This window comes from Cyclopterus lumpus, chromosome 20, assembly GCF_009769545.1.
Source record: "Cyclopterus lumpus isolate fCycLum1 chromosome 20, fCycLum1.pri, whole genome shotgun sequence".
In the NCBI taxonomy this organism is placed as follows: domain Eukaryota; kingdom Metazoa; phylum Chordata; class Actinopteri; order Perciformes; family Cyclopteridae; genus Cyclopterus; species Cyclopterus lumpus.
In genome coordinates this window covers 6,648,271-6,674,888 of record NC_046985.1, presented here as the reverse complement: position 1 = coordinate 6,674,888, position 26,618 = coordinate 6,648,271, and the positions used below count along the sequence as shown (strand labels likewise).

Sequence of the window (26,618 nt, the reverse complement as noted above, 5' to 3'; positions counted from 1 at the left end):
TAAACCAGCACATTCGTGCAATGTATTTCAGTGCACAATGTTTTACAATACAATATTTTACAATGTTTTACAATTTTACAATGTTTTACAATACAATACTCAGTAAGTAAGATATACGATTTGATAACACACAGGGCAAAGGCAAAATAGATGTAATCTCGAAACCAACACGCAAACAAATAGCTGCAGCTCAAGAAATATAAACAATGTGTTTTATACAGAGAGACTGAGAATGTATGCATTCTTATGTATTTATTAGTATTCCCATGCTTCCAAATGGCTGTTGAAAATCCTAGACAGTTAGTGAACATCCAAATCTTAAATACAAACGAAAGAATAACTCTTATTTTGCTGTTCTTGTTTCAGCAGCTGCGTTGCGATAAACAGTCAAGACATTTGACACAGTTTTAGCCTGGAAATTGACCGAGCAGGGTTTAACCAATCACATGAGTTGTCATCTGTATGGACAGCCAATCACGAAGGGGCGTTTTGTAGAAGTAGGCGTATACGTCAGACGTCCGTATATAAACAAAAAGGGGCTGGGCCACCACACAGTGGGTTCCGTTGTTTTCATGAGAGTAGATGTGCTGTTGATGACGTAATCGACGATTTGCAAAAAAACCTCGACCCGTTTCGTTAAATTATTCGCATAGGTCGCTCGTTAGTTACTACTCGGATCGAGTCGCTAGGAAACAGGCGACTTGATTTAGCCAACGCGAGCCTCTTTGTGAAATCAGGTCGAAAGGGATGCCGCTGCAGACAGACTCCGACGGACGCCAACAGTCTCTGGATTTAATCTCATCGCATTTAATCGGGAAGAGCAGTTTTTCTATAAATTTTAAAGGCCTCAGAATAACGCATTCTCGACCGAGTGCTTTTGTAAGATGTTTAAACTCGAGTGCGAACTAAATGCGCAGCTGTGAAGCGAAGTGACAGCGGCGGCGAAGCAATTGGCGAGCTAGCGGCGCGGGCTAACGTTAGCTGGTCGTCAACAAAGCGGAGGACGGGGGTCACTAATCTTTCGTGAAGAAGAAGATTCTACGGGTTCGACTTTTTTTCTTGACGTTTCCGCCCGTGTTGGACGACATCGCTCGGTGAGTGAAATGTGCTGAAACGTCGATGGTACCGAACCAGGAAGACGGTTTGTCAACTTCGATTGAGTGGAGTGGGGGAGGGGCGGTGGTCTCCGGGTAGAGGAAATTGTATTTTGACCTATAAGTTTGTCCTCGCGGGGCGCTGTAGCACGCGCACATTATTTACATCGACGTCTGTTTTTGTATTAATGCCTTTTTGTTTACCGGCTCAACATTACCGTTACGCGCTTTACGTTATCGGTACGTAAACGGCGCGCACGAAATGCACCGTATAAATAAGTTTGCTTACACGCTGGTTTCCTTATGTGACGTTTGTCTAACATTAACTTTATTTACTGTTTATTTATTTTTTTCGCAGATCGCAATGAAACTGTTGGAAAGCTCCAGCTTTGAAGCCCTCAGCTCTCGGCTGTGCGTCGAAACCGGAGAGTCTCGCATTCTTGGCAGGTAAGGCCCAGCATTGCATTCCAACATTAACAACATACCCCACCAATGTCGTGTGTGTGTATGAAACACATGACATTGGTGGTGTGTGTGTGTATGAGACACACACCTCCAGGAGCAAACTGAAATCTTAATTTTAGGGGATAAGTAGGGTATTTACAGACTTTAAATATTATTTTCCAAGGGCCTGCTTCAGCTGTGATTTGACACATTATCGAACTCACACTTTTTGTAGCACCTCAACACAAAGACTTTAGCTAGATGTGTTATACCTAAATAACAGCCACTGTAGTCAAGCTTGCCTGAAGTTTTCCTTATACGGTATACACCTTGTCTGCTATGATGTCATTAACAATGGAGGAAGTGTATGAGAGGTCAATGGGGGGTAATATAAGTTAATAGTTAGCAAAAGGTGCATGCTTTTTTTATACATGGGTTATGTAAGGCCAGTGACAGTGCGGTTACATAAAGGGCAGTGGGTTGTAAAGTTATGCAGCCCAGTCTGAGCGCACGGTTGTGTGTGTGTGTGTGTGTGTGTGTGTGTGTGTGTGTGTGTGTGTGTCTGTGTGTGGGTGGTGAAACTGAGCTTCGGTGCTGATTGTGACCTGGACTGACGCACAACATGGTGTCCTCTCGCACCACTCTGTGGCTATTTGGAGGCTGTTGCAAAGGGGTGTTATTGAAGCGTATGTATGCGCACATAAACACGTACAATGATACTGCATGATAGTTGAGTGCTGCTGGAGCTGCCAAGGTTGCTGGTGTTTAGGCTGCTTAGTGGATTACTGAGGCAGCCCATCATGCTGCAGGCTTTATTTAAAAAATGTAACCGTCAGGCTTCTAGCTTTTTTTGCGTTTGATTTCAACCTCAATGCTCTGTATGTAAACGTTGCACAATTGTTACAAAATTAATGAAACTAAACTTTTAAAAAAGCACAGCTGGTGTGGAAAGGCCACTTGTTTGGTACAGAAATATAACTGTTCATAAATAGTGCGTCCACTGATAAGTAGATGCATTGAACCACACAAATATATGAGGCATCTGCTTGTGCTGTGACCAGACATTAACAGGTTGTTGCTGTTTTTAAAATACCCTTTTTCATGTTGATCTTCACTCGGCTGCAGTCTCGTTACTCAGCGTTTTTGTCGGCAGGTCAGCTGTGTTGTGCGTGGAGAACCAGGGCGGCAGTTTCCACTAGATCTCTATAATTAAGCTGGCAAGGCCAGTGAGGGTCTCAGCAGTCTGTCTTAAGTTGCGTAACCTTTTGCTCTTGCGTAATCCATCGGTGGGAGAGGGCAAAATAAACAACTGCACCCCGTCTGCTCCCCTTGCATATCAGTTTACAGCGGCGTCTGACCCACAAACGGGAACACGCAATTCGAGGTTATAGTTTCAGTTCAGGTTTATTTTGCTTTGTGTGAATCCTTTTAATAATACCATATTTGATCTGATACTTTATTTTCCCCAAATAATGAAGTTGCCAAGAGTGCACGCTTGGAGAAGTATTCTGTATTATTGCTCGTTTTCTAGAGCATTTCTTATATTTTTCCTATAACGTCTGTAGAGAACCCCAATAGTTCAGGCTTCATGTATTTTATTTGACTGCATTATGTTTACAGCACACGTGTCATTTAGCTCATGAATATTGTGCAGATGGTATTATATTTATTTATATTGTTTGTTTTTCCTGCAGGATGGAGAGCTACTCCTGTAAAATGGCAGGCGATGATAAACATATGTTCAAGCAGTTCTGCCAGGAGGGGGAGCCACACGTCCTGGAGGCCCTCTCCCCCCCTCAGTCCACCAGCCCTTCAAAGTGAGTACTGGAGTCCACAATGAAGGATGGCGCTGAGTGTGGTTTCTCACCAGAAGAACACTAGAGCCCTTTATCAATATTTAGATAACCTTTTTAAATGTCTTAATGTTTCTGTCCAGGCTGGGGAAGAGCAGTGAGGACGGGGAGAACCACTTGAGTGACAAGTGCTGCAGGAAGACTCTTTTCTACCTCATCACCACGCTCAACGAGTCTTTCAGACCGGACTACGACTTCAGCGCCGCTCGAGCCCACGAGTTCAGCCGAGAGCCCAGCCTCAACTGGGTTAGTGTGCTCCTCTGTAGCAGAGTGTGCCCTCTGGGGGAGAAAAAAAACAATTTTCTACAATAACTACTTGACTGTGATCTCTCTCTCTCTCTCTCTCTCTCTCTCTCTCTCTCCAGGTGGCTAATGCAGTGAACGGCAGCCTGTTCTCCGCTGTGGGAGAGGAGTTCAACTCTCTGGGGCCGGAGCTGTGGAACGTCATCGACCAGGAGATCAACCTGCAGAGCTGTGACATTTACAGGTGTGTGTGTTTGCACGTGTGTGCCCGAGTTATATAGCAAATGATGTATGCCACTGAAAGTCCTTGCGTTCAGCCAGTTTTAAGCTTGCCATGTGTCCTCAGCTACAACCCGGATCTGGACTCTGACCCTTTCGGTGAAGAGGGGAGCCTCTGGTCCTTCAACTACTTCTTCTACAACAAGAAGCTCAAGAGGATCGTATTCTTCACATGTCGCTCCGTCAGGTCAGCATCCGCTCACATGCTATTTACCTAATAATTAGTTTATTGAATGTAACATCAAGGAGCATTAAATGGCTACAACCGTCATATAAAAGTACTTATTGAGAGATGACAAAGATCTAATGCAACAAAAGTCATGCATACATTTGATGGTGTAAAAATGTTTCCGACCTGCAGCGTCTTGAGTGGCTACGGCCGTGATTGTCTCGACAACGAGCTGGACATGGAGCTGGATGACGAGGAGGAAATGGACGGCTTCACTGAGGACAGGTTAGATTATTATGATTCACAACATGGAAGCGATTGGAAGGGCCTTCTTTATATTGTCCAAAGGTTGAAGGAGGCGTTTTCCTGATTAGTTTACTTTATATTCTCATCTTCTCTCAGGTTCCCCAGAGCTCTGTGCGTGTGAACTTCCCCGATGGACGCGCCAGAGAATATCTCGGCTCCTCCTCATTTTTCACCCCCTTTTTACATTTGTTTTTATTTTGTCGCCTCATCCAACGCCATTTTCACACTTAGACCAATGCATGTTTGAAGCCTTCTCTTTGGCAGGCAGTGGTTTGTGAGCTGGTGGACATTTTTTAAAGACTCTGCGGTAACTTTAAAAGCGCCACCTTTCTCCAGCGTGGAGTTTGACCCTCTGTTCCAACCCCAAATGACACACACACGCGCGCGCACGCGCATGAGCTTCTCTACACCTGCCACATTTTCAAAGAGACTCTTCACGGACGCTTGAGAAGAAGGTGTCGTAATGGAGGAGTGGCAAACAAAAGAATGCAAAGCAATGAGTGTCTTGCAAAGGGGAGTCCAGAAAACGGCACCATTGATGGGAAGCTGAGCTGGGTCCATGAAACCCAGTGAGGACGGACCGACTGATCAGCGGAGGACTCATCTGTTGTTTCATTGTTTGCCATGTGTGGCTTTTATTATTTTTGCGTCACATATCTTTTTCTTTAACACTGGGTTTTAAATTTGATAACTTGTGTTATTTAATCATATTACTGCAAAAGCTCATCTGCCGGGGAAAACAAGGCACCTGTTTTTGATAAACGTCACCTTATGTTTCAATCTCCCGTGATTTCAGTTCCATGATTAATTTTGTATGTAGTCTAAATCGAGTATTTTTTCACCCCCCCCCCCCCCCCCCCCCCCCCCCCCCTATTCCTGATTAATCCCTGTTTCTAAATGTCTGTCTTGCCAGTGTTTTTATTTGGTTTGTGCAAAGGTTTCATTGAAAAGTGAATGTATAATACAATTTAGAGAAACATATTGCAGTAAAATGACTGTTTAATGTTCTTGTTTTCTAAAGATATTGAGAAGTTTCTTTTACGTTCCTTTACAAGTAGTGAGGAGTTGTATCTCGACTGCTCTGTGCTTCGTTTTGTTGGCGACTATATTGCAGATGAGAATAAACTGTTTGAATCTTACTTCGCTTGGATCTCTTTGCATAAGATGCATAATCACTTTTTATTTTTTTTGGGGAGTGTAAAGTTTTTAAATACATTCTTTTTTATTCTGATCTATCTTTCACTGACAGATTATTTTCAGTTCCCTTTCTTTTGAGCTCGTGGTTGAAGGTTATAAACCTTCATGAAATGCATTAAATACCCCGATGTTCCCTAATCTGTTTTAGGTCTAATGGACCATCACAGTAATCTTCAAGGATTTGGTAAATGGTCTCACTCAAATCTCTTCCATCATGTTCCATTAAGCACATGAATATTGGTCACCTTATTTTTTTGCAGGATCCTAAAAGTGGATCTAATTTAACAACAATTCTGAATATTTTCCTAGAATTGACAAGTCTTATTTTAATTGAATGAAATCAAAACTTTAATGACTTTGGTGTAGGACACTGACTTGATTTTATTAATCTGACACGTTTTGGACTTTTCTAACGTACTATATGAATTTTGTATGCCTTTTTTGATCTTGCTATTTTTTTAAATTTTATATAAAATTTATGCAGAATTCTTCCGACATGCTGCACTATTTATAAGTGACCATTTTTACAACTGAAACACGTTTTTTTAGAGTTACTCGTTGTTATTCTGTTTGAAATTGGCAATCACTAAAATCACATCTTTTCTAGAGTGCATGGAATGTAACATGTGGCCCAAACATCCGATTGAATGTCTAGTATCCCTTTTAGTCCGATCTAGAAGTGTTCTCAAATGTTGAAGAAAGAAAATCTATTCAGGCTCAAAGTTCAAATAAACTTTTATTGAAACAAATTGAAATACCGTACACGACCCAGACTTAAAACCGCACTGACTGAGTCCGTCCCGTTGCTTTGAGACATCAGGGTGAGAGCTGTACAGCTCAATGCTGCAAAGAGGCGGACCACTTCACCCGTTTCCCTCATGTAAAAATACGGTGCACCACAAAGTACAGAGGACGGACGCCAGTTCTTCCCCGTTTGGACTCAGACTCAATGAAACTTAGTCGCCTCGTCGGGTTCTACAGAACCTGCAGACGGTCGACATGGTTTCAAAGCGCATCGATCTGTCACCGAGTTCAAGGAATTTTCACACCGGGTCAAAGGGAAGGAAACAAAAGGAAAGCAATCATGAGCAGGCTGTCAGATGCACTCACGACAGCATGGTTAAGGCTGAGGATCAAGCACTTGAACTATAATGACCACAATATTGAATTAGGATTATTTTAATGCTAATAAACCACCTTCAAGTCCAGGATGTTTTACAAATAACAACTTCCCCTTAAATGTGGTGTGGCCTTTTTTTTTTAAGTACAAAAAGTTCAAAGAGACTAATGAACCGTTTATCTGAGAATGCAGTGGATCCGTTAAGACACCTGCAGAGCACCAACGATCTTATGTTAATACAAAACACGTCTAGATGACGACTCAAAAATATAAAATAAGCATAAAATGAAATAAAAAAATCACAATGCATCAGACAAAACTTGTTTGAATTTAAAATACCGTTATCAAAACAGAGTGTTGTACTTGAAATAATGACGTTTCAGCCATTTTACACTTTTAAAGTAAATGGCTGAAAAAGTTTGCATGACAACCCTTCACACCATTTGGCTCAATTACACAAGTACACGCTCAAAGTTAATAAAGAAGGGAGCTTTATATTTGACCACATTTTAATACGGCACCAATAAGTTCTAGTGTGACAACCACCCAACAATGTAGCTTATGAAACTGAAATCATGTGTAACAGAAAAAACAATGAGAACTTTATTCTGAAAAACTCCCTTGTGCCACCATTCCCATCAAAGCTGGTGTCAAAATACTGCTTGTAATCCCTTTGCTTGCTCGTCAATTTATTTACCTGAACATGAACAAACTTATGAAGAGGCAATAAGTACAAAAAATAATAGATCTCCACCAACATGTGATGTTCATGGCCTTCTTTTGTGGTGTGACGTAACATGATATGCGTGTGGTGTAAATCCCGTCCAGGTGCATTCCTGCTCTGCACTCGGACAGACTAACTTACTGAAATGATCGTTTCCTCCTTTACAGTAAAAGTGACTTCTCGTTCCAGATATCCAGGTCAGTTTATCGGTTCTGGTCCATTTGGGGGAAAGCACCAGCTCCACTGTGACAATTAGGCCGTGGAACTTGTCAACGCTGCTCCGTCTTGTGCCGTCTCCAGAGGCCAAAGTCCAAGTTCATCATTTAAAAAATAAAATAAAAAGTACAAACAAGCCGGTAAGGACAAGCTTGTTGTTGCCACCGTGTGGGTGGTGCAGGTAGTCAGGCCATCGACGGCTGAGGGAGGGGCTATCTGAGTCCGGCCCTCGATGTCATCCACTCAAGGCCTTGGCATAAACTGGAACAACAACAACGGAGAAGAATGTACACACTTTAGAGACGGAAGGAATATTTCAAGGACGTTTCAGTGTACTTCATTCATGGCAGGTTATTTCCTCTGGCTGCACAAAATATTTACAATATAACTTTTGATGGACAAATAAAGTTTTAAAGAGGCTTTCTTTCTGTTGGTGCTGCGAGGCTTTGAACTGAGCACACAGCTCCATCTGGTGGTTTAAAGAACTCATAGCAGCTGTTCAAGACCAGATTAAAACACCCAGTTTCAATGTGTTATCCATTAAATCTATTATATTTTGTTCACAGGTGGTGCAGTAAATGGACACATTAAATGTACATCATATTTATTTTTTCCATTACATACTATTGGATATTATTTGGCCACTTATAACTTCATGGTTGACATGGGCCGAAGACGTAATGTGATGCAATTCAAGCAAGATGTTTATGAAAATATAACTTTCTTGACCCTATTAATTGGTACCAGATAGTTCCATATTTAAAATCTCTCTCATGTATCCATATGCACTTCAGTACATAAACAGCTTATTGAAACCAGTGCTGTTGCTGCATTATTACACTGGAAACAAATTCAAGCTTGGAAAAGAGAATAAATAGTCAAAACATCCGTTTACATCTTTTTAAATCAATACCTTTTCTTTACCATTATCTCATTGTTTTTGTATAGGAAACAAAATATTGATTATTATAAAATAATAATGAGGGTCAGTGTTGGGATCTTGATTTCATCACTGTACACGCGCACATACGAACATAGAGCTCTCACCCCTCTCCTGAAAGTGCACAGCAGGACTGTATGTGCCAGGGGTGGTCTTTGATGGAGCTCAGGGTGAGGTATTTGGAGATCTCCGCCGCGGACATACAGTCCTTCATATCCTGCTTATTGGCAAATATCAACACAGCTGCTTTCCGCAGGTCCTGAGGGGAGAATGAAGAGAACAATGAAACCATAAACCCGCTCTGCCAGCTTTTGAAGCTCTAAGCAATGTGGCTGGGTAAATGATAAAAACAGAGGGTCTGCTTCCTTGTGGCCAAACAAAGAGATGTGTTCAGTGTTTGTTGTACCTCATGAGCCAGCATCCTGTAGAGCTCCTCTTTAGAGATGACCAGCCTCTCTCTGTCTGTGCTGTCCACCACCAGAATGATGAACTGCAGAGTGGGAGGCCAAAAAATGATTTAAAAAAAATTAAAATCACACAGACACTGACCCTCTTTTCAAAAAGACATTTACAGCAATGCAATGCAACACAACGGGTGTGCATTTTCGGGCCAAGGGCCTCACAATGGGTACTGGTGACTGCTATGCTAATAACCCCTCTTTGAATGAGAGCGAGTGACCCCGTGTGACAAAAGATCAGAGGCACGCTGGTGTTGGTGGGATGTGAGAGACACCATTTAAAAACCAAACGGCTCAGGAAAAAGTTTCAACAACACGCGTTAGCCAACATTACTGTGGCCCAAACCACTGCCAGGGATCAACGGGAGTCTGACAGTGGAACGAAAGAGTGACTTTACCACAGTAACTGCAGGGTTACTGCAATATACGGTTCCTATAGTAACTGTAGGGCTAATAGTAACACATATTTAGTACTTCTCTGCCATACATTTCAGTTTAACTGCATAACACAGGTATATTTTATTACAATTCTAAAATGCTGCATTAACCTTTTTATGAGATCATGTTTTTCACTGCTGAAACTATGGCTGCAACTAATAATGTTCTCAGTTAACCGATTAATCTTTTATAAAATAGTGCTAATGACATTTTCATTGTCTCCAAGCCCACGGTGATGTGTCTTTAATCTGCTTGTTATGTCAAAAGGTATTCAATTTACTGTTTGTTATACATGACAAAGTAAAACCTCACATTGGAGAAGCTGAAAACCGAGAACACTTTGCTTGAAAAAAAATAAGTTGTAAATGCTTCATTGATTATACAAAGAGTTGAATAATTGTTGCAGTTTAAGAAAAAAAAGCAAAACATGCAAGGAGACATTTTCTTTTTTGTCCGAACAACAACAACCACCTACAAATATTTAGTTTACCATCACATAAGACAGAGTTAAAGCAAATCCTCACAGTTGAGAATCTCGAAAAATTATAGGAAAAAAAAGCTCAATAAACTACCAAAATAGTTGCCGAGTAACATTCAGTCTGTGGACAAATCGTTTCAGCTCTTGAGCAGAGACGTGTCGCAGAGCAAGCGCCTCGGAGCCGGGTCATGTGGGAACGGGCGTGGCCTCGTTTGTCCTTCTGACCTGATGCATGGCGCGAACAGGCCGAATGCGGGTTGAATCCACAACGCGGTCCCGTGTCGTGGCAGATGTTGCGTCAGGAACGTTTATTTCATGCGATTCCGCAGAGAGCTCTCTTTAATGAAACACATCTGCCTCTGGCGTGACTCTCCCTGTTCTTTCCTCTCCTTTCTCCAAAAGAAACACTGCGTGGGCTGACCCTCGCTTCGCCTTTCAGACAGGCCCCTTTGTGAAAGGGCGACCTCTGACTTGGGGGGCCCTGCTGCCGTCTGTGCTGCGAACAAACACGGCAGCTGCCGCGCTCGGGAGGAAAAACCCGCCGCTGGACAATGCTTCTGTTTCCATCATCGGCTAGAAAGCAGAACACGGTGTACAAAACGTGGTCCAATAGCGCTGCGTGCAGTTCTCACCTCTGTGTTGGAGTAGTAGGTGTTCCAGGAGGACCTGAGAGACTCCTGCCCTCCTATATCCCACATCAGGAAGTGAGTGTTCTTCACCACTATTTCTTCCACATTGCTGCCGATGGTGGGCGACGTGTGGACGACCTCATTCATCAGACTTGATAGAAAAAGAATCAGACAGTGAGTTTCTTTGCTGGAGAAGGACGACGGGGTTAACGTAGGTTTCCGACTGTAGAATTGAGAAATAAAAACTACTTACAATTGGTAGAGGATGGTGGTTTTCCCTGCATTATCTAGTCCAACGATGATCACCTTGTGCTCTGCGAAACAAAAGACAGCAACACAAACTTCAAGAGGACATTTATTATCAAGAAAACACTTGTGTGAACGAATTCTCTCCATCAGTCAGCGTAAAAAACACAAAGAGTACGTCTTCAAGCAGAACTGGAGTCAGTCAATGCATTCGTGTCAGTCATTGCTGCCCATTCAAAACCATACAGGCTGAACTTCTTTTTCAAAACGTCCTGACCTCTCCTCCCCCCCAGTTTCGCTGAAACTACAGGAATTTCTTTCCATTGGTAAAAACCCGCTGGCACAGTTTGCAAACAGTGAAGGCTTTGAGGGCCGTGAAGCAGACAAACACAACGGACTAAATGCAGAATCAGAGCCGACACAGACGTGCCAAAATATCCCACTTTAGTGTTTTGACTTTTCCGGCCTTCTGAGGCTTTTGGCAGCTGAGAAGGAAGGAAGTCTGGTCAGAGGCCTCCCAGGTCTGACCGTCTCTCTCTGCACTGTATATGCCTCTTAGATGTCTTCTGCTTCTTTAATGAGGATGCGACGATCTACACAGCGCAACTAAACCGATTGTACCCATTATCATCATCAAAACTCAAATAAATCCCTTTTTGAAATGCATAAAACTCTTAAAGTAAATGAGATAATGGCCACAACAATCTGCTACATTGGGAACAACGCATCAAACCGAGCACATCTAACCCACGTCGGGTCACATTCCTTTGAAATGTATCGTCACTGAGCACAAACTACATGGTAATAGCAATGAATTACAATCGCTATCCAAGCAGAACCCTTAAAGATTACTTACTTCTAAAACAGTGATGCATTTATTCTGCAGACGTATAAACCAAACTATTGCGAATACTACTAGGAGAACAAAAATGCAAATTTGCATGAAAGTATCTTTGATATTGATGTCTTGGTCTTGTGCCACAAAATGGAGCCTTTTAAAGTGGTGACACTGCTTTTCTGAGGCACACACACTGCAGCAAGAATGTTTCAGAATAGAATAAAGCAATGAAATAACACAAGGACACATTTAAACACTATTGTCAGCTCTTTTAGGTGATCCAATTACTGTGTTGTACACATGTAATTAACTACGACTCACTCTCCTCAGCTCTAATCTCTTAAAAGTGAATGTAATTTGACACTAACCCAGAATCGGGGCCTGACAATAATGCCACACAGCCCAAAGGCATTAGGACACGAGGAATTCATATACATACATTTTATTTTCACCATCAGATGACAATAATGACCATTGGAGTCGAGCAGAGTATGAAAATACTCAGTCCTGTGGCTTCACTCAGGTCCTTTGTTACTTCAACTCCACTCAAAAACTTTCCCATTCCCTCACTACAGCAAAGAAATATTTTAAAAAAATACTCCCATATAGGAAGAAAACTACTACACCAGTCAGTATCATGCATCTTAATTTATTCCTCACATCAGTCAATAAATTAAAACACACATTTACTATGTACTCAGGCTTCAGGAGGTGGAACATGTTGAGCCGCTAATATTTCACAATATCACACTAATATCACGCTAATTTATATGAATGAAGGACTTGAAAGCAACGTGGGGTGTTTAGGTTGAAATGGTGGAGTTATATATTAGTTTTCACTCTTTTCTTCTACTCAGTATTTATTAATTATCTTCCTTTTGTTTTTTCACTTTCTGACCGAATATCAAGTGGGTCATAGTTAACATAATAACACTGCTTTGTGAAGCCAGCTGCTCAATAGAAAGAACAATGACGGACGAGTACATTTATTCTGGAAAGTCTTGGGGAAAAGTTATATAACGTGGCGCATCCTGAAAAGTCAAGTAAAGCCGGCTGACCATTGGACGAGTTGGCTGGAGCAAGTTTACTTAATTAATCTACTCGTGTTTGTTGGCAAAAACACAAACGGATTAACTATCAAGAGTGGCGAGAAGGCCAACTGTAGTTTTAACATGCGAGTTAAACAAAGGACACTGAAGTCAAGATGATTCACCCCACCGTCTGTTATTATTGGTAACTGACTGCTGCTCACTTTGTGCGAACGGACCCGCCGTTATTATCCAACGGTCCACTGACGGGTTCGTGAGCCGTTGGAGTTCCACCCACCTTGGTTACAGAAGAAGCTCCACAGTTTGGCGAATATGAGGCCCATTTTTCCCCTCCCGGTTAACGTCCTCTCCGTCCGTCGACAGCACCGAGCTTCTCCGCCTCTCGAGTCCACGCTGTGCAATCCGCGGCGCGCTAACATTAGCTGGATGAGCTCTCGTCCGCAAAACGCCTCGCCGACCTTTTGAACGCCGACTCCATGCGGCCCGGGACGCACAGTTAAACGTCGCTAACGTGCCAAAATGGCGTACGGTAACATTAAGATATGGGGACGTATTGTCGAGCGGCTCCGGTGGACGTTAAAGCCGTTAAAGTGACAACTGCGGCGCAGTGTTGACTCTGCTGCTGCTGGCTGTTGGCTGCTGGTAGTGGTTCTCTTGAGAGAGAGAGAGAGAGAGAGAGAGAGAGAGAGAGAGAGAAACAACCCCAGCGCTTCAGTTCGCGTCCGTTTACGTGATGACGTCAAGGCGTTTTTACGCGTTAACTTTTTATTTGTTTGACTTTTTTTAAAGAGCTGCTCTCAAAAACTACGCTTTTAAAGTGTGACGCGAGGCTTTTTAAAAAAGGGGGCGGATATAAATATGTACCTCGTGAACACATGCAATATTATACAATTATAGTTCATAGTTTATATTTTGTATTGCAAAGCTTACTGGGCCCAGCGTAACCGACATTATTTAACTGTTTAAGGTTAATTGTTTCATGTTTTCCTTTCACGATGCCGACAAATTCCATTTGTACTGTACTTTCTGATTTCTTTTCCTATGTATTTTACCTTTATCATTTATTTAATAATACTCAGAACTGAAAACGTGTTTTAAGGGCCGTACTTTAATTAATTGTACATACTATAGTGTACGTTAATAACCCCTTAAAATGTCCCTATATCGGCTTACAACTACAGTACAGTGTGTATTAAGCCATTTATTAATACACACATATAACTACATATCATACAGGTAATGGTGATCAACAGGCTGCATTACTTCCATATTGGAATTCAACAACTGTCATGTGACCTAGCTCGTGACGTATGCGGAAGTAGTTGCCAAAACACAAACGATTCATGCCCCCACAGAACGTGAGTACCTAAAGATAATTAACAAAGCTTTTGCATCGCCTTCACACTTCTATTAGACAATTAATTTAACTGACCACTCATTATTATACATGAGCGGATGTGTTGAACCAGATTGATTGCGTTCAGATCATAAATGTGACCCGTGTGTGAGACGTAAAGTAGTCTAAGTCTATTATAGGGTTGACTTAATGTCGTTAGGGAGTCACTAACTCATGTCATTACCACAAATCGATTCTATTATTTTAATATTTAACATGTTGTATTTAATTCAGATAGTGCCAAAGGTTTACGAGCTAAATTAGCTATTTATTGTAATTTGGATCTTCTCTAAAAATGTCAATATTTAATTATGATTGTTAATGTATTTATTTGTATTTCAATACACTATTGGCATTAATCATTTATTTAATGTTTTTCTTAAAAATACGGACAAGCATGACCCAACAAACAAAATAATACGTTTTATAACAAAACAACACATAAGCTATGGACAAAAAACCAACAATGTTCAAACAATTGAATACACTAATCCAATATTACAAAATAAAACTGAATGAATGCAGCAGATGAGACTTTATATCTTTAAAACCTTTTTTAACTTGAGTTTAAAGTCATCCCAGTTACGATCACCATTTTTAATTCTGTGGTTAAAGTATTATAATAACAATTATTATAATTAAAAGTAATAGTATTATTGGTAGTAGTTGTAGTAGTAGTCGTATATAAGTCTATAAGTGTCTTTCTTCTTTGAAATCTCCGCCAGACTGTAAAGCAAGTCTTAACCATTGATGGATTTTTAGTCTCATCCAACCAACATGAGAGGTTTCCAAACTGTAACCGCATTTTTCTACATTCTCCGACAGCAGTTCATCAATCAAGATTAGATGTGTTGCTCCTTCACTTCGAGCTAAATCACGACTGTTTGCTGTGCTGGCTCCTCATTGGTGGAACGAGCTCCCCATTGACATCAGGACAGCAGAAAGTCTCTACATCTTCCGTCGCAAACTAAAAACACATCTTTTTCGACTATACCTTGAATAGGTAGCACTTAAATGCCGTAGTAGCACTTAAATGTCCCTTACCGATAGCACTTTAGTAGCACTTAAATGGCACTTACGGATAGTACTTTGTAGTTTGACTTTATTGAAGAAATTGTACTTGCTTGATTCTTGTTGTTCTGAGTTTGGACTCACGGTTTAATGCACTTATTGTAAGTCGCTTTGGATAAAAGCGTCAGCTAAATGACATGTAATGTAATGTAATGTATTGATCGGATACTTTTCTTTTGTGCAGATTGAAGAAATGTCTATTTTTCCAAGGATTTCACTGAAGCCTGAAGTCACTGATTATCTCCGGAGTGTCTTCTTAAACAAGGAGGTGGGGATTTAAATGTGATTTCTTTCTCCTGGAGAATCATAAATACACCTCTTCCTCTCGTTCAGTTGAAAAGATGACACCGGAATGAAGTGGGAACCTTGACTAAGATAAACTGATGTTATCCGTACAAATTCCTCCCGTAAACGTTTGATATATTGTTTTTATCTCCACACACTTTGTCTTAATGCTTTTTTATAGCCTATTCTATTTGCTTAATGTCCTCAGTGGTACCTCTGGTCCTAGGAAGTATTTATTCATTCTGTTTAATGTGGTGACCTGAATGATGTTGTTCAGGTGGAAGTAATGTTGTTTTCCCTTTTAATATACTGGAAGATGACCGTTTTATGGCTACTCAAGTGTCTGATGGTTTCCTAGTAGCTCGTAACTGAACGTCATCTCGTTTGCGTTCAGGTGTTAGCTGCAGTCGGCCATCAGGAGGCAGAATGTCGTTTCCAGAAGCTGCTCACATGTCTGTCTCACCCCCCCTCGCACACTTGTGTTCGGGCCAGTACTCATCTCGCTCCCCTGGAAGAGATCCGACACAAGTTGGGAGAAGAGCTGAACAAGGTGAGAACCAAAGAGGGAGGGAGGAAAGTAGCCACAGCGGTGGTTCAGTCGGATCCTAATCATTCAGTGTTATTGTGAGCAGCAGATGTGCAGCTCATCAGCAGAGGAGGTCTCCGTTCAGATTCTTCCTCACCCGCGAATTCCAGATGTGCTTCTCCTTCCCGTCGATGGCCCGAGGTATGCAAGGAATGCCGGAGCAACGTCAGACGAATCTGCTCTCAGGAGCACACACTTGGGCTTACATCGCAGTATCAGTCCGACCGCTGGGCGAGTCTCATTTCTTGAGGGCAAACCCACATGGAATGTCATGGAATTATGAAAAAAAGACTGAAACTTTTTGTGTAACAATTGCAGTTGTGCACAATTTTTAAGGTTTGAGTTTTGATCCAAAGAGATATGAATAAAATGCAGTAACAGCATAACAGTGATCTCTTGCTCTCTGGTTTTAGGGCTTCATAGTGGTATTCTTCCATATATATATACATATGTATATATATATGTATATATATGTACGCTGAAAAAGTAGTTTAATTTTCCATTTACTCCACGATATGCTGTATCTCCAGAACCCCAAAGAAGCGCACACAGTCCGAGGTTTGTCCGATGAGATGTCGAAGTGTGCGTCTCCCTTCTCTCTCTCTCTCTCTCGCGTTCTCAGACCTGTGAAACAGCTCAGCTCGGAGGTGGTGGTCGGCGCTCAGTGCGGCAGCGCCGTGCTGAGAGGCGCTCACGTCTTCGTCCCGGGGATCGTCGCCAGCCCCAAGTGTAAGACTCAGAGACAGACGCTGTTTAAGACAATGTACATTGTAGTGCTTTTACATTTGTTAGTTGAGGTTGCCCGGCGATGAAGTCCACTCGCGCTTCTTTTGTTCTCAGACATGAAGGCAGGAGACGCGGTGTCCGTCCTCTCTGACTTGGAGGGTCGGTGCACCCGAGGAGCCACGAGCTTCCAGGGAAACCGAGTGTTTGTGGGAAACGGAGTCGCTCAAATAGACCGCTCCAGCATCTTCTGCACAGCTGAACCGGCCAAGTAAGATCGGATAAGACGGATTGTATCGTCACAAAGCAAATATTCTTGGACCCATGCAGTCCAATATTCGCATGTAATGAGTTCTTGAAGCGGTTAAAAAGTTCCAAAAGTTCAAAAGCCTTTCTTATAGCGGTTGTATGATTTATTAAGAACAAGACAACTGCGTATCGACCACACTCCAGGTCAAACAATCACGGTGATGCTTTTACATTCAAAAAGGAAAACATACTCACTCAGTGTCGCCTATTATTTCAGAGGAATAGGTGTTCGGATGGTGGAGCCCCTTTACCAGAGTCCTTCCTTCGACGGTGTGCTCCCCAACATGGCATTCCTCCAGGTAGTTATACTCTGAGAATGTACAACAGAGCATTATCAAAGACCCGGAAGTGTCATTAAACTGATAATATAGCACTGTTTTTGCCTCGTCTCACGTGGGGCTCTTTCCTGTCATGCAGAACCTTCCCTCTGTCGTCGTGGGACACGTTCTCGGGCCTCGTCCTGGAGAACGGATCCTGGACATGTGCGCTGCACCCGGAGGGAAGACCTGCCACATCGCTGCACTCATGAGGGATCAGGTACGAGATCCAGATGTTTGATGCTCCGGGGATCAGAGGTAATAGTCAGGGCTTCAACCTGAGAACGCAGTCTATAAAACACACGGCTAAATCAAGTGCAGTGGTTCTCAAAATAGGAAGATGAGAACTCCTTATGGACTCATCAAACCTCTGATGAAAGGTCATACATGGATGTTTAGGTGGACACGAGCCAAAAAGATTGGGAACCACTGATCCAGTAAATGTTTCTCTGTGGTTGTTTCTGTGTCCTCTGTGAAGAAGACGCAGGTTAAGTGGTGATATAATAATAATAGTAATCCAGGCTTTTGTTTAACAAAGAAAATAAGTGTAATTAAAAAAACAGAATCCAGTTGAAAAGTCCTGAAATAAATAAATTTCTGAAACTTAATTATAAATAATATTAATTATATAGGGTTTACATTTCAAAACACATTTTATCTGCAGGAATAACGAGTGGTGGGAAGTAACTAACTACATTTACTTAAGTCCTGTTCTGCGAACACCTTTGAGGTACTTGAGCATTTCCATTTTATGCTACTTTTTACTTTTACTACACTACATTTATCGGACCCCTATATTCACAAATTGCATTCCGTATTTAGCTTATTACTTTAACCATATCATCGGCTTCTTTAAATGTGATGAACCTGTTCTCAGTGCATTTTCTTAAATAAACATTTTCTAGTCTAGAGATGCAACCTGCCTTATTTCTAGAAGCAAGTTAATTAAAATTATACATATTGTTATTGCCCTTCAAAATGAGGCTTAAAGAGTTTAATATAAGTGTTTGAAGATTCAATACAAATAAAGTATTTATAAAATCTACTACATACAAATGCAAGAATGCATCAGTTTTAATACTCCTTATGTATATACATGGTTGTGTTACTTTAAGTACATTTAGCTCATACTGTACTTTAACTTGAGTACGATTGTGTATTTTATTTGAAGTATTTCTTCATGGCTATTTTGTCCGTCTCTGTCTGTCTCCCGCAGGGCGAGGTCGTGGCTCTGGAGCGGATCCGAAATAAGATCGATCGAATCCGTCAAAATGCCCAAATGTTGCATTTACGTTCAATCAAAGTTTATTGCTTTAACAGCACTCGCGCTGTGAGCAGCAGCCCGACGCAGGGAGCCGAAGGTACAGACTGACAGAAGGGACACACACAAATATATTATAATAATAATAGTATGTGTGTGTGCGTGTGTATATATATATATATATATATATATATCTCTCACTTGTGTTCTGAACGTATTCCAGGACCTCCCTTCCCTCCTGAAAGCTTTGACCGGGTTCTTCTGGACGCCCCCTGTAGCGGACTGGGACAGAGACCCATCATGTCCTGCACCTGGAGCCTCAGGGAGATCTGCTCCTACCAGCCGCTGCAGCGCAAGTTGTTCCACGCTGTAGGTTTGACCACACGCATCATCACATGGGTAGTAACTCAGTCTGGCCACTTGATGGCAGCATCGGACATATATTACACCGCTGTCTGATTATGCTGCTTGAATTCACATCTTTGGGGTAAATACAACTCAAGATTATATTTATTTTTAAACTATAGTTTTAGCTGATGGAAATATTTTTTTAGTTTTTTTTTAAAGTGGAAGGCGGGCCTACCAGGGGAGGTTCAGTGAATGGAATAAAAAAATATTCCATTATTTAATACTTTGAAAACACCTACTCTAAAGTGATTTTTTTAAAAACCCAATCCACTGATGCTATACTACTGACAATTTTGATTCATACACTAGAATGTTTTCTATGATTTTAAAGTAAATTGGGTGTAAATTACAGGTGTAGCTTTCAGCACTGAAAGGAAAAAGGTGTCACCAATTGAATTCCTACTTCTACATTGAGCTTACTTTTTATACAAACACATGAATGTAGAATGAAAACCAACATGAAATGAGTTTTAGAGTGGTTTTGCTTTTAAGTATGGCTAACAGATGGACGACTAGAAGGAGATTAGACTCCAGCAGAGTGCAGAGGACCTCATTTATCCCAATGACAGACGGCAGAGTGCTCCATCAGTGTTCAAGTTCCTCAGCACGAAGGCTGAAGAAAAGACTAATTTCTGTGTCCGTGCCGGGAGACACTTCAACCTGCCGTCATTTGTGTCACAGTTAGTAAACAGTTGGTCGTTTACAAATCCAGCAGGTACAAAACAACATCGTCATAAATGAGGAGTTACCTGATGACTGAAAGTCCAATATTCACTGGCTGAGCGCTCCACTTTGTTCACTGGCTGGTGTCGACCGGTGTCTGCCGAGCAGGTAGTGCACCGAGGCTTCTTACTGCTTAGCCCAGAAGATATAAACCACCATGATTTGTAAAGTGGGACCAAAACAGTCAAGTTTGTGGACCGGAAAACCCGTAACGACAGGATGAAAACTCTCAATAAAGCTCCGCAAGGCCGTAGAGAATTCATCGCTACGAGTACGCACTCTCACATCGCGACACGCTATGAAAAGTATTGATTGCAGCCGCTTTAATAAAAGGTCTCCGTGTGTTGCAGGCAGTGCGGCTGCTGAAGAGAGGCGGGGTTCTAGTGTACAGCACCTGCACAGTCACGCTGGCGGAGAACGAGGAGCAGATAGCCTGGGCCCTCGAGACCTTCCCCTGCCTCACGCTGCAGCCTCAGGTAAAAATCACCGGGCGGACGCACTAATCTGGAGAGAAGATGCTCTCGGGGAGCTCAACCAAATCACGCTCTTGTTTCCAGGAGCCTCACATCGGCGCACAGGGCATGCTGGGAGCCGGCCTGTCACCTAAGCAGCTGCGCCTCCTCCAGAGGTTCAGTCCTGAGCTGAGCTGGGACCAGACAGGAACGGCGGACCCCCCCCTCCCCTGCAGAGCCGACGTGGACACCATCGGCTTTTTCATCGCCAAGTTCCTGAAGAACTGACCGGAGGGCACGTTTTTTCCCCCCGCTTTCAGCGACATCGGCTCTCACACGAGCCTGCAGATGGGAACCATGGTGTTTATGTTACAACACTTTGTGTGCTTCGACGGGGCGGTGTTGACAAAGACGCTCTCTGTGCTGTTTACAGCATCTGCCTCTTAACAGCTGCCCTCTGAAACTGCAGGGCCATGTAGGGATAAGCTTTATAAACACCGAGGGCCGGGGAGGGGAAGGGAGGGCGGCACGTGGGGATGGGAGTCTGAATGAGTATTGGGCAAATGCAGCAGCGCTCGCATCGCCATAACAACGGTGACGACACAGCTGCCACGGGGACGGTGGAGTCGCTGGATGTCAGACATCAGGAAGTAGCGTGCAGAAAGAGGTCGCGAGAGGTTTTAACAATTGAGTGTGTTTTTAGTAGCGGCACCTCTCACTAAGACTTCTTTACGCCGCGTGTGGTCCATCCACCAATAAAATGTCCTTCCCCGTCTCTTCTTGTTCGACATGTTTAAAGCAACTGCAAATAATACGAGTACGCTGAAGCAACGCTGGTATAAATACAAATGACAAAACTCCTCACTAATTTAATTAAGAGCCAATTGAATTACGAGCGTCCTTTAAATGGGCACAGGAGTTGTAGATTTGTGCAGACGGCGCACAAACATCTGTCCCGTTCTCCCATCATGCATCATTCCGAGGACCTTCACAATAACCTCAGCTCAATCCCTCTTCCTGGGAACACCATTACCTCTAATGTATGTTGCATCCACACACACACACACACACACACACACACATCTGTCAGACTGCTGGTTAAAATGGCCGCTCTTTTTCTCTGCCGCGCCGAAGGTAAACAACGTTTAACATCCTGAAGATCGACTCGGCTGCACCTCCTGTGAGCGCTCGGCTATTTTGGAGGCGTCGGTGTGTGGAGAAACTATTTCAGATGAATCCCCCTCAGTATTGTCGTTCATGTCGATGTTGTCATGACGACTCAGGAGGAAGGCCCCGATGAGTCTACCTCCATTTTTCAGCAGAGCTTCAGATGACTATTTATAGACGGCGCTCTCCTCCTCTGTCTGGGTCTTCTGACAAAAGCACACATCAAATCCTTCTCCCTCTGCGTCAGTTCTTTGTTGCCAACTTTATTCTTTATATTTATGCATTATGTACATACACATGTACACAGTTAGAAAATCTGTAGTGCTACCAACGTAGCATAGAAATGGAGTTCTTTTATAATTACAATTGTCAGTCAAAATCAAAGTTTGTAAACGGAGGGGCGTAATTCAGATTTTCAGTTCCGTGAATTAATACAAGAAGATTTTAAAGTTGATCCGCTCTTGAAATAGATTGCGTTTGTCAGGAGAGGGAACCAACGGTAAAAGACTAAACTTTTTGAATTCTTCCGATACATTTTAGTGAGGAACAAACTGAGGAAGAGATCCTCAGATGAACGTCCTTTAAATTCTGGAGTATTAAACAACATTCATTAGAAAAAAGGGCTCAGACTTAAAAGATTAACCTTGATGGAGTTTTGGTTTCTCGACCTACAGTAAAGTTTCAATGTCATATCAAATTTCACTTGAAACCAACGTGAACCAGTAAAAGTGCAGATTAAGAGTATCAATGTTATAAAACGTTTCTGGACCCATACAAAGAACAAACAGTACTGCATGTAAGAGAGGAAGTTATCGGAGAACTCGTTTGTCTTGGAAAGCAAGACTAAGGTGCACCTCGAGCGAGGCTTAAATACGTTAAAACCAAATGTCTAAAATCATCGACGCAGAATTTTAAAAAAAAGAAACTAAGCCAGAAACGATGAACATAAAATCAAAAGGAGTGGTCCGACACGTCGGGGAATATGCTTATTTTCTTTCTAGCCGCGAGTTAGATGAGAAGATTGATACCACTTTCGTATATCTTTAAAAATAAATATGAACCTGCAGCTAGCGTTAGCAGCCAGTTAGCTCACAGGAGGTCAGCTTAAGTAAAACCCAAACTAGTTTTTAGACGTAGTTTTCTGTACAGACTAATAAACAAATGAGATATAAAGTGTGAATCAGTGAGCTTTAGATGTTTGGGGGCCGATAGCTGCAGCGTCATATTTGAGTGTTATTGATCTCCTAATCTAGACTCAGTTGGCAGTTATTCAGGTTCCTGTTGTTTAGACCACTATCATGCATACCAATGGGGGTGGACAGAATAATAGAAACACCTTCCAATACAACAACACAGTAGAATTCAACAGCTCAACATTACAACTGTCAAGAGGGTGGGACTGTTGTTTTGGACTGCATTATTTGAGCTAGGTGTACCTAATAAACTGGTCAGCAAGACAGCGAACAAGCGTATTTCCCAAATTGACAAAACTACAACTTCTAAACAAAAGACCGCTGCAATATACAGCCTCGAACTTTTAGTCAACCGTTGCAGTCAACCCTAGCAGTAGTCTGAAGGAACAAATTATTCAAGTGGTAGCAAGCAAAATTAATAAAAATACAAAATAAAAATTGCTAATCACAGAAAGCACAGCTCAGTACAGAAAAAAAAAATTCTGCTTTTGTGTCATGCTTTATCAAACACAGGTTTAAAATATGCATATTTGAGAATATTCATGCATATCCACACATAAACAACGTCTATGCATAGATACACACATACATATATTTATATTTGTATCTATGTAATCAAAAATCCTGCCATTGAAAAAGATGCAACAGCATTTACAAAGGAAGTGTACATAAATAGGATGCTGTGGTTTCGGGGTATAGCAGCACGATGGGAGAACAGAACGGCTGAGAGTCCAAATGAGCTTCGGGAGGGATTTGGTCCGTCACTGGTGGATGTAGGAGTCTCGGGCCCATTCCCCCGCCTCGCCCCTCTTTTTGGGAGCCACCTCCCCCTCTCGGTCCCTGTCTCTGTCCCGGTCGTAGTAGTGGTGGTGGTGGTCGCGTACCGGCCGGTGGTGGTGCGAGCGCTGCTTGTTCCGTTCGTTATGGTCCTGTTCGCGCTCCTTCGAGCGGTGGTGTCCCGCGCTGTGGCCGGCCTCGTCCGCCCCACCGCGGTGGTGGTGGTGGTGGTGATGGTGGTTGTGGTCCCGGTGGGGCAGTGGCTCGTAACGCTGTTGCTGCTGGGGATGCCCCTCCCCTAGATCCTCCTCCTCTTCCTCCTCCTCCTCCTCCTCCTCTTCTTCCTCCTCCTCCTCCTGTTCCTGGTGGTGGAGCTGAGTGCGCGGCTCATTATACGCAGAGTCCTTGCTCTCTCGGCTCTCTCGGCTCTCTCGGCTCTCGGGGGTCTCCGAGTCCAAAGTCTCCTCGCGGGAGAGGCCCCGCCCTCGAGTGTTGTGGTGGTGATGGTGGTTGTGGTGCTCAGTCCGGGTGGAAGACGAACGGTGGTGGATGTGCGGAGCTCTCCTGGAGGCCTCGGTCCTCAGAGGCCGCTCCTCCTCATTGCCCTCCCCCTCGGGCTCTGCATCAGCGTCAGCCTGGTCCTGGTCCTGGTGGTGGTGGTGATGGTGATGATGGTGCTGGTGATCATCTCTGGAGCCCTTTCTCTCCACTAATGCCTTCTCTCCTTTCTGCTCTGCAATGCCACCCTGAGGTCAGTAACACAAGTCAGTCAGTCGGGGGACAGACAGCAAATGAATGCACTGCAAACACACACAAACCCAACAACGCATGCTGCAGATTAATATTCACTTCCCGTTTGCAGATTCTGGTGCATATCGCATATATGTGATCACACACACACACACAAACACATACACGCAAACACACACTGCTTGAAAATTCATCAACCCATTGAAGGTTAATGAATCCTGGAGGAGAGCAAAACTAAAAGGAAACTAAAGAACACTTCAAGGTGTTTTGTATTTTTAGTTTGCAGGACCAAGAAAGTCCTTCTGGACTTCTGGCACCTGAAGTGTGAAACACATTGATCTGAGGCCTCTCCACACTCACCACACTAGCAATCACACGTCAAGCTCACTCCTGCTCCTCATCAATATCAGGACTTTCCTCATGTTCAGTCTTACATTTCCCATTGTGACGGCAGTGGATGGAGAGAGGGGTAGAGGTTAAGCTGTTATACGGCATTCACTCCGATATGTGACACGAGCTGAAAAGTTATGTTCTACCACACAAAATCATACCGTTAAACTGACAACCGTTCCCACATGTTTACTAGTAAGGAATATAAATTGATTGCATTTAAAATCGCCCTTTTTTTAAGTGATTATGATGTCGACCCACTTCGGTTCTACCTCCTCTGAATTGCCAACCCACGATACATTTAATCCACACTCGTCCACTTAATCCTGATGTTTTGGAGTGGTTTTCAGGGAAACTTGTGTCTCACAATTCATCACAGTCTCCTGCACCACACTAGACCAGCTGTGGCAGAGATGGGTCTTAAAGCTGATTTTACAACAAGACAATAGTTAAAATTTATGATGAATTGAATTCAGTTCAAACACCGAAAGATGTTTATTGCTTAATAAAACAAATAGTATCCTCTTGATAAGGCCTTTAAGAATGGTCGCACACATAATAGTAATTATTACAATGTTATCAATAATTTGGGGAAATAAGTTTGTTCCCTACCAATTCAAAACAATATCATGTTAAGTCCATTTTACTACAGTAGACCTGCGTGCTCCTAGCTGGCTTTAATTGCAGTATAACTGTAACACTCCCCTCAGCCCCTGAACGTGACTGTATCTGTACGTTTGATCCAACTTATTGTTCATTCATGTGGAAATTAAATGAGACCAACAAAGCATCTCATCATAGATCATAAGTGTGGGTATTGGAACGGACCCTAAACATAATTTACTGCAGGTTTTCTTCGTCGTTCCCTTTCTAGCCCTCGAGTACTGTCACTTCCTGTCCTTTCCAGTTTACCTGCACAGCTTGGCTACAGGTAAACCCGACCTCTCTGTGACCTCAGCTCTCGTACCTGCACGCCGGACACCGGCGCTGGACTGGAGGGCAGGGTGGCTGTGGGCAGCTTGGTTAGCAGTGGGTTGGGGGGGTTGCAGCTGGTGGGGTGAGTGCTTTTCCAGTAGGCCTCCAGGTAATCAGCCATGTGCTCACATGCATCCTCCAGCTGGTTCTCATCCAGGATGATGTCAAACATCTCCTGGGGAAGGAGAGAAGGGTTCAGTCAGGGTTAGAGAAAATGCCCAGTGCTTTAATGGAATTTCACAATAAAAGATTATTTCTCGGACTGTTCTGAGACATCTAGATGTACAGTATCTATAAAGAAATCCTACTGATTTATATATATGCATACAAAATATCAGAGCTGTATTAGAATGAACCCACTGAATTAAACACTAAATAGCATTAGGCATTCATTCTGAGAAAATCTGAAACAGTGATTCCCTAAAGATATGGACTGCTATTTGGATTAAATTAAGCCTGCATTCTCACAAGCCTGGGGTGCTTGCTTCATTTTCTAAAATAATAACTAAGCAGATTACTGAAGAGCGGAAATAGAACTGGCACGAATTACAAAGCTTAAAAAAAAAGAAAGAAAATCTGACTTCAGTTATGTATGAACTTAAACCTAGCGCAAAGACTGTCTCTGAATAACAAAACTCCAGGTGGTTTTAAACCAGTCGCTGAGCATTGTGTAATTTGGGCCCACTGCAGAGACTTACAGGAGGGCACTGAGCCAGCTTGTCGGCGGCCACCATCTGGACATTGAGGTGTTTGGCCTGGGACTTGCCTCTGGACTTGATGAGCCTCTGCAGCACCTGAGGGCGAAAGAGGCAACAAGGTCACAGTGGCTTTGTTCAACAAAAACTGAACGTTGGCTTTGTGTGAGCAACATTCAAGTGATTGAAGGTTCATTCTATATTGTGCAGAAACAAAGAAGATAAATATATTATTATTATTATTATATAAGTGTTTGAGCTTGAACGCTACTTTAGTATTTCTACCCCCCTACATTTTAGAGGGAAATATTGTATTTTTCCCCCTATTACATTTCAGATAAGGATTTTACATTAAAAAAACCTGGTAATTATTTGGTGCAGCGTGGTGGCTCAGTTCCAGTGCAAAGACAGAGAGAAGA

General features: G+C 42.7%; 4 protein-coding genes across 8 annotated transcripts in view; 2 read left to right on the top strand and 2 right to left on the bottom strand.

Annotated features, from left to right (window-relative positions):
- The first annotated feature begins 552 nt into the window (after positions 1–552).
- Positions 553–5,527, top strand: maf1b (MAF1 homolog, negative regulator of RNA polymerase III b). Of its 3 annotated transcripts, none has more exons than XM_034560553.1 (8): positions 553–1,094; positions 1,453–1,541; positions 3,233–3,355; positions 3,475–3,637; positions 3,757–3,878; positions 3,981–4,100; positions 4,275–4,367; positions 4,485–5,527. In XM_034560553.1, the coding sequence occupies exons 2-8, from the start codon at positions 1,459–1,461 to the stop codon at positions 4,507–4,509; spliced, it is 729 nt and encodes a 242-aa protein (XP_034416444.1). In that variant the 5' UTR covers positions 553–1,094; positions 1,453–1,458; the 3' UTR covers positions 4,510–5,527. The 3 variants fall into 3 exon arrangements, with proteins under 3 accessions (XP_034416444.1, XP_034416445.1, XP_034416446.1); XM_034560554.1 differs by having other exon boundaries at positions 553–1,334; XM_034560555.1 differs by lacking the exons at positions 553–1,094; positions 1,453–1,541 and adding an exon at positions 2,070–2,224.
- Positions 5,528–6,302: 775 nt separating this feature from the next.
- arl8 (ADP-ribosylation factor-like 8) lies at positions 6,303–13,453 on the bottom strand. The gene is made up of 6 exons (XM_034560556.1): positions 12,999–13,453; positions 10,842–10,902; positions 10,592–10,739; positions 8,992–9,075; positions 8,693–8,844; positions 6,303–7,906 (listed from the first exon to the last, which is right to left on the bottom strand). Exons 1-6 carry the CDS (start codon positions 13,138–13,140, stop codon positions 7,858–7,860), a joined length of 636 nt encoding a protein of 211 aa, XP_034416447.1. The 5' UTR covers positions 13,141–13,453; the 3' UTR covers positions 6,303–7,857.
- Positions 13,400–21,027, top strand: nsun6 (NOP2/Sun RNA methyltransferase 6). 3 transcript variants are annotated; one of them, XM_034560549.1, is made up of 12 exons: positions 13,400–14,079; positions 15,373–15,456; positions 15,868–16,023; positions 16,106–16,200; positions 16,682–16,788; positions 16,900–17,053; positions 17,309–17,390; positions 17,509–17,628; positions 18,625–18,769; positions 18,893–19,038; positions 20,151–20,276; positions 20,358–21,027. In XM_034560549.1, the coding sequence occupies exons 1-12, from the start codon at positions 14,065–14,067 to the stop codon at positions 20,538–20,540; spliced, it is 1,413 nt and encodes a 470-aa protein (XP_034416440.1). In that variant the 5' UTR covers positions 13,400–14,064; the 3' UTR covers positions 20,541–21,027. The 3 variants fall into 3 exon arrangements, with proteins under 3 accessions (XP_034416440.1, XP_034416441.1, XP_034416442.1); XM_034560550.1 differs by lacking the exon at positions 13,400–14,079 and adding an exon at positions 15,085–15,120; XM_034560551.1 differs by lacking the exon at positions 13,400–14,079 and having other exon boundaries at positions 16,590–16,788.
- A 1,600-nt stretch (positions 21,028–22,627) lies between these two features.
- Positions 22,628–26,618, bottom strand: part of cacnb2a (calcium channel, voltage-dependent, beta 2a) — a 55,741-nt gene continuing 51,750 nt past the window's right edge. The window contains exons 12-14 of the mRNA XM_034560548.1: positions 26,203–26,298; positions 25,497–25,679; positions 22,628–24,135 (exon numbers count right to left, since the gene is read on the bottom strand). Of these exons, the coding sequence (XP_034416439.1) occupies positions 23,374–24,135; positions 25,497–25,679; positions 26,203–26,298 (1,041 nt within the window). The 3' untranslated portion in view covers positions 22,628–23,373. The remainder of the gene's footprint in view (positions 24,136–25,496; positions 25,680–26,202; positions 26,299–26,618) is intronic.

What these genes read in the sequence shown, in the direction of transcription:
- maf1b (XM_034560553.1), top strand. Translation starts at nt 1,459, where the DNA reads ATGAAACTGTTGGAAAGCTCCAGCTTTGAAGCCCTCAGCTCTCGGCTG. An exon ending in CAGTCCACCAGCCCTTCAAA is followed by an intron (nt 3,356 to 3,474) that starts GTGAGTACTGGA and finishes GTTTCTGTCCAG; the next exon opens with GCTGGGGAAGAGCAGTGAGG. An exon ending in CAGAGCTGTGACATTTACAG is followed by an intron (nt 3,879 to 3,980) that starts GTGTGTGTGTTT and finishes ATGTGTCCTCAG; the next exon opens with CTACAACCCGGATCTGGACT.
- arl8 (XM_034560556.1), bottom strand. Translation starts at nt 13,140, where the DNA reads ATGTTAGCGCGCCGCGGATTGCACAGCGTGGACTCGAGAGGCGGAGAA. An exon ending in ACCACCATCCTCTACCAATT is followed by an intron (nt 10,740 to 10,841) that starts GTAAGTAGTTTT and finishes TTTTCTATCAAG; the next exon opens with TCTGATGAATGAGGTCGTCC. An exon ending in CCTACTACTCCAACACAGAG is followed by an intron (nt 9,076 to 10,591) that starts GTGAGAACTGCA and finishes CCCACTCTGCAG; the next exon opens with TTCATCATTCTGGTGGTGGA.
- nsun6 (XM_034560549.1), top strand. An exon ending in TGCACAGCTGAACCGGCCAA is followed by an intron (nt 17,054 to 17,308) that starts GTAAGATCGGAT and finishes CTATTATTTCAG; the next exon opens with AGGAATAGGTGTTCGGATGG. An exon ending in AGCGCAAGTTGTTCCACGCT is followed by an intron (nt 19,039 to 20,150) that starts GTAGGTTTGACC and finishes CGTGTGTTGCAG; the next exon opens with GCAGTGCGGCTGCTGAAGAG.